Below are 16,892 nucleotides of genomic sequence, written 5' to 3'. Positions count from 1 at the left end.
TGTCTCTGGGGGCATCAGGGTCAGACTGCGAACAAATTAGGCCTTGCTTCAAGGTTATCTTTCATCTAACCTATATGTAACTCTGCTGAAAAAAAAACTGTCTAACAGAGATAACAAACCAGCATCCTAGAATTTGTTAGAACCACCTACAGCCTGAATACATTTTGGTCGTTTCAGCCCATATTTTTGACAAAGAAATTTCGACAAAAATACACGTATCTATGCTCAAGAAAAAAAATGTCTGACACAGATAACAAACCAGCATCCTACATTTTCTAGAATCATTACCACCTACAGCTTGAATATATTTTGGTCGTTTCAGCCCATATTTTTGACAAAGAAATTTTGACAAAATTATATTTCCATTGCATCAAATTCAGGCAGACTTAACTATATCGTTACGTTACCAGAAATGTTACAGTTTTGTGTACATGACACAGCAAATTCTGTCCATTTGATTTACATCCAAGGCTAGGAAGCCTGTGTCGCAAGTTTATCAGGATCTAAGAAGAGCATCTGAAGTGTTTTCTCCTCTTCAAGTAGACTCAAGCAGTCGGCAAGGTCGGAGCTTTTATTTGTAAGGAGATCTAATAAAAACAGGAAGGTGAATAAGACAGGAAAAATCTCTTGAAGTGAAGACCACTTTTTCTCACACTACTATAGAATTGTACTGAACTGAACAAACAACTATCAAACTTAAGTGGAAAGTTGTCTTAATAAGTAAGTTATGATAATAAAGCATTATGCCACATGGAAATATATGTATAGATCATTCAATTGGTTAGGCCTTGAAATACCCAACTTAAAGTTAAACCTGAAATTTGCTGAATAGTTTCTCAGATCAAACAAAAATTCTTATCCCAAACAACTTACAATTGAAAAGCTTTAGGAATATAGGGCCAGTATTATGAGTCAGAAATAAAGTATTTTGACGTACAGTAAGACTAAGACGTCACCAATTCTTCTTTCAAAAGGATATCTCAAACTGAGCGCAAGTCAGCGTAAAAAAAAACAGCCTCTTCACTTTATTTAGATCAATCTTTTCAGTTCTCATGGGAGACTTACCCCTTTTAAATCCTAAAATTAATGCTCAACTGTGCTCGGAGCACTCAAGCACCTTCTTTCCAACAATGGAAGCACAAAGAACACCGGCAGTTCAAGAGGAACCTCTACTCCTGTAGCACCAATACAGGACTGGAGGTGTAGCACACGTAGCTTGTTATTGACATATTACACTGACTACAAAGTCCGTATTGTGCCCCTAAGCGACTATACAAGCCCATAGACAAAGTCAACCTTGGCTCAGGTTTCCTTTGCTTTCACTGCACGGCTAACATGATTTGCTTTGATACCAAAGACCTGGCCAGGGGTGACTTGAAGCTTCGGTAAATTTGCTAGCTGTGCTTCTGTAAAAGACAAAGGGGAAAGGAACACTTGGACAGGGCCTGTTGTTGCTGTGCTAAAGTGGAGAGACTGCTTAGATATGGTCGGCTTGGTTCATGCTTATTGAGTTAACCATGGAAGAAGGAGAGTACCAAATGTGTTTCCATCTGTTGAAGTTTTCTGTACACAAAAACTGGTTGTCGTCTTAAGTTATTAGTTCATCAAAGTACAGACTGCAGGAAATAAAGTGGGCTGTTCTGAATCACTTTGTAAAGGTTTATGTGTCAATTTACCCAACAGCATTAGTACAATTACAAGAAAAGCTCTCAGACACAACAAATAACCAAATTATGAGGTCAACTCTTGTGGCCAAGCAATTATTATGCTGTAAAGCCAATTTAACATTTGATTGCACAAGAATACTCCCTGCTCAGAGTAATCCATCAAAATTAATCTTTCATTATTCATAGGCCAATAAGCTTATTTGCTCATTGAATATTTTGGCTTGGATACAAAAAGATGGCGGGTTGTACAGGGAAAACAGGTTTCCTTGTTTCCTTGTGTCAGTTTCACTTTTACTCAGACAACTTTCTTGGCCAAATTAACAGAAAAAGAATTTAGTATAGGCCAGTTTTCTCATATTATAGCTTGGTCGAGGGACAAATTAGCAACCTTTACTGGTCAGATTCTCGTAACCAATTTTAATTTTACTGTACATACCCTATATAGTCTATGGAATATCAAAATTTACTGATGTCAAACAAAAATAAATCAGACCTTATATAACATGTATAACTACATGTATAAGCATATCGAATACTGTATATTATATTTATACATATACACTTATTGTAGTTCTTACAAAATGTCTTTTACTTATAAATCTAGACAAAGAAAAACGTGCTATCGCTACAGAGACTGGCCTGTGCTGTTTCGGGTGAGACCTTGCCCTACCCCCATTGTCTAATGTACCATAGTCCAAACAGTATATATTTACTTTGTAATACGGTACACATGTAATGTAGGTATGGCACAGACATCAGGTGATTTTATTGATTTTTTGCAAACTGTCAGAAGTGTGTTCCTATAAATTTTAACATTAGCTGCAAAGATATGTATTAGTGCATTGGAAACTTGATTTTGCAGTTGCCCTAAATATTCATATTAAGACATATCAATACATAACAATACATCAATCTGTTTATGTGCTAGTGTATAAATTGACTTTGGTGCCACAAAAAATGGAGGCTGAAATTTGTGTGGTCTACATTTTTGTGCAATTGTTATGCTCCAGTAGGAGGCAGCACCACCCATGGCTAACATGTGTATCGCATAAACTCGTGATTTTCATGGTCCAAGTTCCTTCCAAGCTAATGAAAATATCAAGACTTTTGCAATTTTGTGTCAGAAATTTTCAGGTACAGATACAATGCTATGTACATTTTTGGCCTGGTTTGAAGGCTATGGTTTAAATAAACAGTCTCAAATTATAAAACAACATCAAATTGTCAAACAGATGATGTTTTGAGCTTTCTCAGCTGGTACCATAGAAAAACCAATTAAAGATTGCCCTAATTAGAAGTTGGAAATGCCCAGTTACTACTCTATACCCTCAGGCAAAGAAACAGAGTCCAGATTTTTGCACAAGCTCTTAAAATTACAAATCAAAACGATCCTTGTCAAATCGGAAGGGCTAGAAGGAATTTCCAAATTCAAAGTGCGCCCTTGTGTGGATTTTTTTTTTTTCCATATAATCCATTCAAGCATGAAATCCGATTAGTGAGATCTAGAGGCGGGGAATGACCGGCAAACACATTAATTTTGGGTACCGTTATCTTACGGTCCAAAGTTCGCAGCACTCAAATTACAGATAGGAAAATTAATCAATTTCAAAAACTGAGATACGGTCTGTGCGAACCAAAGCATTTAAAAGTAAAGTTTTGCTTTGCTTGAGGCAAACCCAAGTGCACCGTTGATTAAAAGGTTTACACAGAAACGGCATTACGAAATCCCACGACAAATAAATCCTGGCCAGACCCTGAACAAACCGTGGTGTGTACTGTATCTGCGGCAATTTTCGGGACAAGGGTGTGAAATTCCCATGAAGAGAAATGACAACAAACAGCGGCCATGTTTTTCAGAACACCGTAAAAAGTAAGTTGCAACGTACAGGATATATTTTTGAAATTGACAGTAAACGTTGATTCGATCAAGAAATTCCTGAAATTTAAACATCTTAATGGCATTCACACTTCTTAGCACTGGATAATATTTGAACACTGGCTCTGTCTTGCTCTAGATAATCACTGAAGTCACGTTTAGTCACGACCGTAAACAAAGTCCGTCAAACAAGAAAAATTATGACACATGGACAGTTGACAAAATAAAGGAGACACTCACCACACGAATTAACCCGTCTGGGAGAGTCGCTTGAACTTGAAACGTGCACTTTTCCTCCTCTTTCCCCTCTTCTTGCAGCTTCTGCTGGGCCATGGCCGTCAGTATACCGGTCATAAGCGAGTCTGTCAAAGATTTGGAGCGGACAAAAAGCTTCCTCTTCACCGAAGAGACGTTCCTACCGCTACGGCGGCGTTGAACCTTAGCAGCCGACATGATGAGGACGACAGCCCGGTGGCCTCCTTCCCGCGATCACCCTGGAAAAAATCGAGCAGATACCTCCAATATTCCGTCGGAAACCTAACGGGAACACACACACGCCACGCTCCAGTTACTCAGTTCGTCTGTAACATTCCCAAATCCGGAGTTTCCAGCGATTTTCAGAGCGATAAGTCGACCTGTAAATCGTCCCGTAACGTAGTACTCTGCCTGCCACACTGGCCCTTTGTACGATCGTACAACTCACGTCACGTGACGGGCAAGACGAGCGCTGATTGGTCAGTAGTTGTTCCAAACTACGCCCCCTACTTTCAGTAGACTTTTGAGAAGAATCTTCAGCTAGGTACAGTGGAATTCAAGTTTTTCTGTCTGATCAAGGACTGACATTTCTTAGCAAATTTTCGTCATCATTTCATACTTGAAACATTTGAAATATCTCTGAAATCGCTTTAGGTGCCTTTGAAGTTGAAATACAGTATCTTTGGAAAAACCGTGATGTCAATTAAAGTACATCTATCTCTTTGTTTCTATTTGTCGTTTTCATAGGTGTTAGATAGCCTCTACCAGGCTTCGGAAGGTGGCTGGAAAGGGTAGAAATTGGCCAAATAGAGAGAGATACTAGTACCATGCAATCCGCTAGAAAATGCGAGAAAATACAGTGTGCTGCAAAATTTACTTTCTAGCGGACCAACTCCCCCGACATGTTACTGTATCTCTCTCTATTTGGCCAATGTCTACTCTTTCCAGCCGCCTCCTGAAGCCTAGGAGGCTATAGGTATTAGATACGAGGTGTCATATAATTCGGAATGGGTTACGTGTATTTCACGGCGTTACCCCAACAGCAGGAGGCGTCGTTTCCACAATAGGTGCGAAAACCTTAGCGGGGTAATCGCGAATAGGTGACGACAAATTGGCCAATTAATCGGCAATCTTGTTACAATGAAAAAGGAAAATGTTCCTCCCCCTGTCTGGTCAGGCGCCAGACGGGACAAGATTCAAAAGCGAACGTCAAGGTACACCTTTTGACATGAGAATGGCGCATTCTTCTTCTAAAGAATTGATCTCGTAAACAAGATAAAGACTGGTGAGCCTCAAATATGTTACACAAACATAGGATTCACAGACACAAAAGGTATAAAAACGTAGAGTTGAGTGCCAAAATTTGGAACTAGTCACTGTGCTATATTGTTATCCATTGTCCGTCCTTTTTATTTTCATTTTACGTATACTTGCGCTAGATTTCCTAGCCTCCGGTCAATAACTTGCAACAAAACTTTTACATAAAACCCATTGTTATAACCAATCGGATCGGTTTTTAGGGGATTTTGACAGCAACTAATTAGTACATGTACATTCAAGTGTATTCGCTCTTCTTTAGGCCTACTTGGACTACAAGCTTGATTCTTTAAAGTCAAGGTTGCCACTGTTCGGAATCTTTCCACCACTTGCACTTGATTAACGTTAACCACGTCTTTGGGCAGTGAGTCAAAAACGTCCTTCGGAAAACAAATGTGGCTTTCATTTTCTCATGGTCTCTTCGTGTCTGCTACGCCAAGTTCACATCCTAGAGGCTAGAGTGAAAGGATTTCCTCTCTGAATGTGTTGGCTGCTAACACAGGATACTGAACAGCCCCCCTTTCCGCAAAACTTACGACACGTTTTAAGGGCCTGGCGTCACGGTTTCAAGATTTATACGGCACTTCAGGTTCAAGTACAGGTCGCAGTCTTGGTCAGCTGAAGTGTCGCCAAGTCTACCGGGCTTTCCACGGGAGCACAACACGTGCAAACTTCCGAACTGCTGGGGTCAAACTCGAGACAGAGAAAGGGAGGTGCAGACGGGTATTTGTGATAGTCTCCACCAGACTAACAACGCGGGTTCAATTCATCAAAAACAGCAACATGTATCCGAATAGGACAGTAAATTTAGCCTCTACCAGGCTTCGGGAAGCGGATGGAAAGAGTAGCTTCCGAGGCGGCAAATGTTCTCTTATCGCGGACCAACTCCCCCGGCATCATTTGGCCAATTTCTACTCCTTTCAGTCGATTCAAGGCCGAAGTCTGGTAGAGGCTAACAGTACTAGGGGAGTTTTGCCACCGTAGAGTTCATTTGCCTAATTCGGAGGTGACTGACTCTCCTGGCTAATTCTTCCCGTTTTTTTTTCCCGATCCGTACCCCCGTAGGAAGGCCCGATGGAGGCTATATTTGCCAACACTAACACCCACGTCCACGCTGCCAGCGCACACTTTGGACTTTTAGCTGAGTGATGAACGATAAGACGTGGGCGTGGTCCTCCTTCTGTCACGCGAAAGTGATCATTTATCAACTGAACGTCAACACACCTGACGCCTTCGTCTTGGCGATTCTGCACTCTGTCTATTTTTAGGCCTTCCAAAGTCGCATAATTTGGCAAGAAATTGATTGTAGAAATCACAGTGTTGTAAAGTTTATAAACCTGTCTTTCTAAGTAGTACTAAGTAGGACTCTCAGGGTGTATACATAGCAGTGTGAAAAGTTGGATCGTATGACTTGTACAACTGTTTATTATTGGTGGTTAACGTTGGTCAAATTGACGTCAGAGGTACGTCTGGCTTCGACCCCCCGGACTGAACGTTTTGGGACAGTCCATTCATATTTTCGGGAGTCACAAAAACGTTTTTCCTATGACACTTGAACGACATTTAAACATAAAATTGCTTAGCATTGGGAACTTGAATCTATCAGTTTTACATCGAAGGCAATAGGGACTTATTCTGACACTATCTTCATAGTAACTCGAACTTGGCTGCGCTGTCCCCAACGCTACATATTTATAGTCCCAAGTATACAGAGTTTTCCCAGAAGTTACCAACCCAAACAGGTGCTGGCAGCTGGGGTTAGGTCGTACGTGTCGGGTCATGGACCACCGTGTAGGCACAAGTTTCGCCACCGTGTTAATTAAAGAGAACGTTTTCACTTCAGAACGGAGGTGGTGAGAGACCGACAGTTGTCCGCAGTTGTTCCGAGCTTTTGCTAGCCTCTACCAGGCTTCGGGAGGGGGCTGGAAAGAGTAGAAATTGGCCAAATAGAGAGATAACAATACTAGTATTAACATGCCAGGGGAGTTGGTCCGCTAGAGAGAGTACATTTTACCACAGCTCCCTCGCCTCGGCATGTGAACACCCTAGTATTTGGCCAATTTCTACTCTTTGCATCCGCCTCCAGAAGCCTGGTATAGGCTTTTGCATTTGCATCGCCAGAGAAATTGGAATTTCATAGAGTTTCGCAAAGGTTTGATCGGTGACAGCGGCTCTCCAAATAAAGCAGGAGAAGGAATATTTATGGACTCCAAATCCCATTGGTTTAGTCAAGGAGGTTCAATAGACGTTCTTGGTTTAGCTAATCACAGGCTAAATGCTGCGTTAAGGTGTGTGGCCTTAAGAAGAAAGTGTCACATGTTCTGAAGAGACGATGGATTGAGTGATAGAACCACCGATTTTATATAGACGAGAGCCTTTTGTGCATGGCAGCCTCCTTAGCAAGCTCTACGACGGGGGCATTTTTAGGACGGGGGGGGGTCTTTTTAAGTGCGCTTTTTTATTTTATGATTACTTCTATACGGGTACAAACAGCCATAAGAAAAAAAAACACATACATTTTGCCCCCCCGTTTTTCTACCCAGTTCACTCAAGGCACGGAGAAAAAAGTTGCGTCATCCGAGACTTTGTTACACACCTTTTGATTTGTCGGAAGTTTTTTTATTTGTTTGATAAAAGGGTTCAACAAGGTTCAGGTGGAATTAAAGGGCCTGATCGCTGATCCGCGGTGTACATGTATGTACAAGGGTGCGGTGGGGTGACTCACGCTATTTAAACGTGGTTTTTGATCCGCCGGAAGCTGGTTTACTATATGGTGATTGAATGGGCACTTCAATGTCCTATTTGAGTTGTGTTATGTTTGGGAGCGGCGGGGGTGGGGATCCGGAAAACACTGTACATGTGTCAAGGACGAGGAAGTGCAGAACATAAAAACGCGCTCACGTGTCTGCAAGTTCACTACACTGTATACTGCGCACTCCACTTCTTATTGATAAGATCTAGACGGCGATAGCTTGACGTGGACGTGATTGTTGTGTTATGTGTGGGAGCGGCAGGGGTGGGGAAACACCGTGTCCGAGGAAGTGAAAAGAACAAAAAGGAGAGGAAAAACGTGCACATGTTTGCAAAGTTCCAAGTATTATACTTCATTTGACGTCGACCCCATGTTTACCATTCAGATCATGTTATGATACACAATGCTAATAATACGAGAGACATCTAGTCTCTCACTTCACTAGACAAGCGCATAGTACCAACGGAAAGGTCCAAAGGCTGTCTCCAACCCCCAGGAAACAGAAAAGGAAACTTTCCCAGACCGCGCTGTCGGCCAAAATCGACCAAAAACTCGGAAATCGTCCTGCGGAAGCTGCCACGCCACACGTAAAAATCGATGTTTGACGATGTCTTGTTCTCGGAAGTCCCTGGCCCAGAAAAATTACAATGGTCCCGGCGGATGTTTGTAATGTAAGAGCGTTTTCTGTTGTAGAAGAGGTCTGGGAAAGGGGAAGGAGAAGCTTGCTGTTCGAGTCAATACCTGAATTGATCGTGAGACCGTCTATATAGTTAAGATAAGTCGCGGAAGTACCGATGTACATACAAGTAGGTCGGACGCTCTTGCAAAAACAACAGGAGGACAGAAAAAGAAAGAAGACGAGAGAGCGATAGAGAGAGAGTAAGAAAGGAAGAGAGTCGGATGGGGAAGAGAGAGAGAGAGAGAGAGAAAGAGAGAAAGAGAGAGAGAGAGAGAGAGAGAGAGAGAGAGAGAGAGAAAGGTCACTGACCCTGACCGCCTTACCTGTACAGCACTAGTGTTTAATAAGCGCCATCTAGCGTCTTGAATGGAATAGCATCTTATAAGAGTTTTAGCTTTCGACCAAACGATCTCTTTTGATGAAACAGGGGTGTTTGGCGCAATGTAAAAGTGAAGGTTAAGCTTACATGTAGACGTGCCAATGGACGACTGTTAAATTGAAGGACAGAATGAAAGAATAAAGTAAAGAAAGATGACTACCCAAGATAAAACGCATACCCTATCAAATCGTTTTTGTCCCAACGCCAGCATACCATTTTCTCAAGGAAACATAGATGTCCGCAAACTTCGAATTCTTCCAAGTTTTGAGTCGTGTGTTCCATGATCACAGAAACAGATAAATGATGACTTCATAAATGCCAACAAACTTTTCGAGGGCCATTGCTACTAATATGTAAACGCGGCATCATATGCAGTACTTGTAATCACGTGAAAATCCGCTTTCTACAGATGTGTAACGATAGATATTGAGGGATACTTAACTACTGTACCACAGTATTCTCCAAGCAGTGGTCCGGCCTGTTTTCGGACGCTTTTCAAAAGATTTTAGATTTAGACTTTTGTCTGGATTTCTATCTTCACGGCTTTTCTCTGGCCTTGGGCACAAGTATACAGTTATAACGTGTACCAATGATGGTAAAAAAAGGGCAAATAGTAAATAAAAAGATGCATTTCTAAACAGAAGCATGAAACAAGCAAAGGCATTAATAAAACACCGTATCCTACATCTAGTTGGAGAATACCTGAACCAGAGACTGCCTGGTCTAGTTAGTCCCTAACGAGTGGCATTGCAGATTTTGCACATTGTCAACGACAAGCTATATTTAGAACTGGCGGGAGGTAGTTGCACTGTAAACATGATGGCGTTGAAAGAGCGGGAAGAGGTTAATACAATAAAACATATCTGCAGAACAACGTGGCGATATCGTTGAATTCACATATATTAAACCATAATATTTACCAAGGAAACACACAATTATTATATCGTATCCAGAACCGTGCCTATCTACTGCTATGCCTGTATGAGTTTAAGGGTTAGGGCCATGTAGCCACGGTTCTGGATAGTCTCCGCGTATCCAAGAACGTAGATTTTCCCCACTACGGATTGGTTCCTGGATACGCGTAGACCATCCAGAACCGTGATTGAGCTTAATAATTCTCTCATGGATACAACAGTTATTGCTCTAGAAAACGCCGGAAGAGATGCTACATAGCATGACCGTCATGTATGAAAAACTATTACACAATCTCACCTCTTTTTATAAGTCACAGTCACTTGTTGCAAAGAACGTCAAAGCCTCAAGCATATCATAAACACATCAGTGTAGCTCTATCGCGATTTTAAATGAGTCTTCAGCAGAATCGCTTTGGTAGATGGACGAGATCCGAGGCCTTCAGTATTATTCCATACTAAGTATTGTCGCTGTGGCAGCTCTTTGTTTGTTTCTGTTTCACCTGAAACCCCACAAATCGGCGGGGATGTGTGCTTCTGTCCGGGCGAGGAATCTCGCACCTCCCCTCGGCACGCCGGCCGGACCGTCTGATCCTCACCACATGTAAGCGTACAGCGGAGGGGACGGCCTTACACATGTTGCACTGGATTCCTCAGCCCCTCTGTCATCTGTGTGCTGTCCAAATTTCCCCCTCTTAGCGCTAGACCAGATTTAGATCCGGAATAATGTAATAAAATACCTACCATCTTCCCAGCCTCCGTTTCAAAACACCTGAAGGTAGAAACAATCCTTGTCACTGCTGGAAGAAAAGTCGGGATGACTCCTTCGATTTCGGGTCGATTTCAAGACGACCGTCAATTTCCTTGGCGGAATCTTGAGTCTCCACTAGTCCTGAGAAAGTGAAAGATACAGATTGATCAAACCGACTGTCGGGGTGGAATGCGAGGAAGTTTCCCCCCTCCTTTTTTCTCTGATTGGGAGATTCCGAATCGGATTCGGGACTCTCCCATTGGACAAATCGGATTCGAACCTTCGAATCTTCAGGATTAGGAGGGGATTTGAAAAGAAGGTAGACAGGGAAGCGAAAGGGATAAAAGAGATTTTCAGTGGATTGGTGCGGATGGTAACACATGTTTCAGGGATCATGGGATTAAGAAAGTTTGTCTACCTCTCTTTTTTCCGTCCAAGAAAAATAAAGAAACGCCAAGCCTGTACCAAATAGTTTGATAATGTCTTCTGCAGGTATATTTAGATTAGAGCGCTAAAGATTAGTTGGCTAATCCCCAAGTCCAAGCAGATATTTGGTGGAATGTTATGGCTTGACGATTCCTATTCTACTACTATTTTCCTCCATGCGGAAAAATATGGAATGACGAATTTCTTCAAAATCATTTTCAACTTTTTTTTTAACTTTTCTCTACTTTCGGCATTCTTTTAAGTAAAATCATATGATTAAAAACATTTCTATGGAGTGAGTGTTAAGTCTCTGAATGCCACTGCGCTTCAAAACGATACACGTGTACATACCTGACATTTAAGCAGATGTTACATCGAAATGTTTTCCATATCGATGCGGACATAAGGATATTTACTTAGTCATTTATTCGGAATTGTGAATTGATAAGTTAATATCATAAGGCTTAGCAAATAAAATTGATATAAGGATAAAATTTGTCACAAACGTATTTATGAACATGTAACGTTATATTTCGTTACGTTAGGTTTCCAAGACTTTCTTTTTAAAGTCAGATAAAAAAGTTACGTAAGTACGTGGTTCATACATATGGTGACGCACGTGTGGCACCGTAAACAGGGAACGAGAATGCTCGTCACGTGACCTGGCTGGATGTTAGCAGTGTTTCTAACCCTGCCGGTCCCGTGCTTTGTACGGGTTATCCAAACGCCATGTTTTACTGGCCTCTGTCAGAGTGATGTTGACATGGTTAGCACAGACCACACGTTCCTAGAGCAGCCAGGCTTTTTATGTACCGCCCTCATCATTGGCTAGGAATGGTGTGCAAGTACTGTCCAAGAAGCCAGGAGGAAAATGTCCAAAAAGGGACTTCAATCAATATGTTGACAAGTTTCTAGTGCATAATTCAAAGGCAGGATGTGCGATTGGACTTTTTTTTTCAATGACCGCAAGAATCCAGATAACACTTCACTGCAATCTACAAAACAGTTCATGGTGTGCCAATAATCCAAACTGATATACTAGTAGTTAACAACTTTTACCAATAATCGTATGCGTACTCTTGAAAGTTATGCGCTGGTTGAAGTCTAGTTTACCCTCCATGAAAATGGGGGTACTGTTTTTACTCCGTTTCATGTTTGGTCTGATATCTGAAGATCGGTGAGAAGTAACTGTACGATATTTGGCAGATTGATGGATGGGGCCTTGGAGATTGTGTAGGTTGACTTTGAGCCCCTGGTGATTGACCTTGGTACTGCAGTTTAATTTTTTTATTCTGTTGTTTTCGCGTTATGGACTGTTTGTGCGATATTAAGGTAGCATGTAGTTGTTATTACCATGGTTTGGTGGTTTAAATTTGGGTCCCCTAGCTGTTTGCGTTTGATATTTACAAAATGTTTAATGTTGGACTTTTTGTGTTGAATGTTTGGAAAATCTGGGGGATGGTTTGGTATGATTTTTGGTATGTGGGTAGTTGTTGAGTCTCTTTGTGTTTTGGAGTGCATTAGCAGGTTGTCGCATATTTTTATTGCTTAATTTAAAAGGATTTTCACTTTTTCACCCCTACTTCATAATAGGATGGTCTGTTTGACCCAAAAGTTGGGACAGGGTGTTTTTGTTTATACCTCCAGCTGGCAGGTCAGACCCAGGCAGCCCTATCTATTTTTACCCCTAGACAGATCTGCAGGAAAATAAATCTTGTTTGTCTGGTCTGCAGGTCATTTGTCTGGTCATTGACCTACATGTACAGGCAAGTGTAGCCTGGGTACCATCCCCAGTAGTATATTCGCAAACTCTATAACAGTTATAGAGTTTGCGAATATACTACTGGGGATGGTACCCAGGCTAAGGCAAATGACCTGCTGGCCATCAAAGTAAACAAACCATGGTAACAAGACAGTAAACGCCTGCACATGACAGCTTGATAAAATACAAAGTGCCACCACAAATCATTCTGCTGATAAAAACAAAGTTTGACTCATAATATCTCTATTGAAATACACCAAAAGATTACAAAATAACAAGCTATTTCATGGAGGGATGATGTCTACGACTTCTCCTTGTTTTATCTATTTCTACGTGTTAAACGAACGGAACGAAAAGGCCCTCCCCAGGCAGAATATGATTCTCAGCCCCCTAACAACTTCCTTACGAAGTGCAGTGTTGATTTGTTTGTGCCTATGATATGAATTGAAAAAGTTACGAATGGTTTTGAAGTCGTCCGGAGTCTAGTACAGACTGGTAGTACGAGCACTGGCCAGCCTGCGTCAATGTTTTCGGATGTCATGGGGAGAAATTCCTCCATCGGAATGTTGAAGATTGATTGCTGACGAAAGTACCTGCACTTGAACTTTGTACACTCACTTTCACTGGGTCATAAGTCAACATGAACACGCGTTTTGCACGTGATAAGGTCGTGATATCTTAAAGCGGAAACAAAATACAATATGAAGAACAGACGTCACCAGATTTCCCGGTAAAATATGATACGTATAGGTTGAATATTGAGAAGTATATGGCAAATTCCGAGAAAAATATGACCATGAACTAACTACGTAACAATTCGTTTGGGCGTGGGTAAGTCGGTCACACAAAAGACCTTCCCACACAGTCAGGACAAACGTCATCTTCTGCCTACGTCATCATACGTCACACACGTCATTTATCAGCACTTAAAAGTTTTCAAAACCCATTGGAAGGTCTTCTGTTGTTTGATCGAATCTGTTGGCCTTGAAAATGCGGAAAATTGGGGTCACACAATCGCTCACTACTAGAGAGCACACCGTTTTGTCAGCAGGCCCTATTCACTTGTCAAACCACTTTCTTTTTTTCTCTGACGCAATCAAGATCGCTTCCGGTACGGTCGCATTTGTCGTGGACTGTCGTACGATGTTGTAACCCAAGTAGGATTTAAAACAGGCGGTGACAGACAGAAGTAACCACCGACAAGGATCTAAGACATCCTATTCAGTAGCAAGACAGATGAATTTTGCAGGTCACGGGCACGACTGTCCCAAGAATGCCCTCGTTTTTCAATCGTACGACGATCGCACAATATTTTATTTTTGAATTCCAACATGTAATCAAAAGACGTGATGGGGACACACTCAAGTTTTTCCAACTTATATTAATGCGGCCACCAACACGGGACAATACAGTACTCATTTACACCTGAGCGAAGTGAGGAAAGTCGTGCTTTTCTCAATGTTTGTGACCGGACTTGAAGCCAACCATATCCACGCCCTTTTCAAAGTTGGTTTAATTGATTTAATCAAGGACTTGGCGCCAGTATTAAGACCAGATATCCCAACTCAAACATCGTCCACACGTTCTTCAAACAGCCACTAAACCGACTCAACGACTCGACGAGCGGTTGTGTGATATCTTAAGCCCCTGTCACACATTCAGAACTTTCCCCGGAACACCACCCACCCAAGTTTGCTGAAGTTTGGGAGGAATCTGACCAGATTTAGGCCACGCCTACCGTTCTATACGAATCAAATTTGAGGTAAATTTGAGTCAAATTTGACTGCCAACCACGCCCCGACCTACTCCCGAACACCAGCCAACCACCAGCCAACCGTAGCCGAACCTCCCGTCCACATCCGAATAAATTAAAGATTTTGAAACATTTGGCTGGTGCAGCCGAACATAGGCCGACCTCGCCGAACACCAGCCGACCTTGCTCCCGACCTACTCCAAACCATAGTTGGTTGGGGGTAGTTCGGCTAGAGTTCGGAAGGCCATATTCTGCATATGTTTGACTGTGGTACTCTCCAAGCAGAGGTTGTGGGGGAATGATCGTTACTTTTTTTATATATGGTCGGGTTTTTTTTTTGTCGCTAATCCCGTCGGTGGCCGGCGACCTTCTCTGGCTAATACCGCCCGGCCAATTTGATACTGTATTTTTGCCACCGAAAGGGATCTGCTTGGAGATTATGACTGGGGCTTATAAGGGATGGTGTGATTTCTTAGGATGGATAAATGTACTACTCTCCAAGCAGAGGTTTGGGTTTTGGGGGTATTTGCAGTGTGTTTTTAGGTTTTTTATCGGGGTTTCTCTTTTGCACTGAATTTTTTCCTCACCAAACCCAAAAAATTCAATGCAAAAGAGAAATTCAGATAAAAAAGCCTAAAAACATGCCAAAAATGACCCCAAACCTCTGCTTGGAGAGTAAAATGTACTCCGACGACAGGGCATGTCGACAGGACGGTAAACTGTCCCAGTTTGGGAGCAGTTCAACTCAAGGTTCTTCAAATTTGGACTTTCACGGTCTAGCTTTTCTGAATCACCCTCGATCTAAATATTGCCCAAATTGTCATCAAATGTATACGAAGGGTGTTAACACAAAAGAAAGAATGCCTAAAGAAAACATACCCGTAAAACAGGTTTTAAACCATTTCACATACTTTATTTTATTTTGACATGCTTTTAAAAACTGGCACCTAAGTTGACAGTAACGCTACATATAGTACAGTTATACAGTTTTGGTCAGTGAACCATGATGATACTTTCCCATGTTATAAACGTAAAATTGCTCATATATTGAAGGGGAGGGGGCAAGGGGTCACGGGGTTACCCCAAGTCACAGTAACACTTTTGCAACATGAAGAGAACAATATCACACAAAAAGTGAACAAAACAGGAACAGAAGTACCGTATGAAACCCCTCTGTAACAATAACGGAGCGCTGTTTGTACTGTAGAGCTCACTGAGTGGTACATGATGAGTTTCTACGCTACGGTTAAGCACGTTATCCAGATTTGAGTGCCTAATTAGGGACTTTCTAACAACAGCCGAATCGGAGGTCTCCAAGCATCGTGGTTAAAACGGTTCGGCTGATAATAAAGTAGCCTTACAGGGTTAAAACTTAGGGTATATAGATGATTGTGAATGAATGTAACGTAAAGTTTCTTACCTGAAGATGGCCAATTGCAATTCCCCAACAACAGCTCGCTGAAGAAGAAACGGGGCTTGTTGTCTCTCTGTCTTTTTAGCGTGGTTTGTATTTGCTCAACCCTAAAAGTAAACGAGTGTTATCGACGAAAGAAACGCGAAAACGTAGGGCAGGTTTTCAGCGGTGGGTCTTGGAGACACCTGCAAAACGTGACGACGTGAAGTTGTCGTCTACCTGTCGGCTTAAGTCCGTCGGCGTGGGGTCTTTTTCTGTTTTCCGTGACTCCCCAAACGATACAGTATTGACAAGCCACCACGCATTCATTCTAGAGGAAACGACACAACAGTTAGATAATGTGAGAGGCAACACATGCCCTGAAAGTCCTGTCAACAAAAGTGCTTTATTCGCCCATTGTTCAACGCTGCCGTTCAAAGGAAGCTGGCCAATTAACAAGCAATCGGTTTGGTTCCGGTGACAGCCTCCTTAGTTACACCGCGCCAACATTTGCACATTTATAATGGCTTCGGACGGGCGGCTGTTTACCGAAAGGATATTTATCTTGGAGTGGTTCACCAGACAACCACCTGTGAACCGCTTCTGCAACCAACAGATTTAGCCCCGCGGTCTTGCAGCGACATCTACCGGTTGATAGAATATTTGCAACTGCTCTATCATATCAGCAAAAAGGACAAATGGGCAAAGTGCACTTTTCTGACCAATGGAAAGGCTCCAAAGTGCATTCTTCTGACCAATGGCCGTGCCAGGATTCTGTACAATGGGCCAATCACAGGCGAGACGTCTTTGCCAGGTGGTACGAAGTTATAAAGCCGACATGCAGAGACCACGTCGCATCAGTCGATTGAGAACTGCTACCGAAGAGAGTGCAAGTAATCTCCAAGCAGATCATACGGTGGCAAGGCAGTATCCATTGGCCAGAGGAGTGTCCATTAGCCACTTCGGTGGCT

At 42.2% G+C, this 16,892-nt stretch overlaps 1 protein-coding gene across 1 annotated transcript in view; it reads right to left on the bottom strand.

The window, feature by feature from the left end:
- LOC109487341 overlaps positions 1-4,317 on the bottom strand; it is a 28,388-nt gene extending 24,071 nt beyond the window's left edge. The window contains exon 1 of the mRNA XM_019791318.1: positions 3,784-4,317. Coding sequence (XP_019646877.1) covers positions 3,784-3,996 — 213 coding nt within the window. The 5' untranslated portion in view covers positions 3,997-4,317. The remainder of the gene's footprint in view (positions 1-3,783) is intronic.
- Between the last annotated feature and the right edge of the window lie 12,575 nt (positions 4,318-16,892).

The sequence above is a fragment of the Branchiostoma belcheri genome, unplaced genomic scaffold (genome assembly GCF_001625305.1).
Source record: "Branchiostoma belcheri isolate BF01 breed outbred unplaced genomic scaffold, Haploidv18h27 scaffold88, whole genome shotgun sequence".
Lineage (NCBI taxonomy): Eukaryota > Metazoa > Chordata > Leptocardii > Amphioxiformes > Branchiostomatidae > Branchiostoma > Branchiostoma belcheri.
The sequence above is the reverse complement of the archived record's forward strand: the minus strand, read 5'-3'. Positions and strand labels throughout refer to the sequence as shown.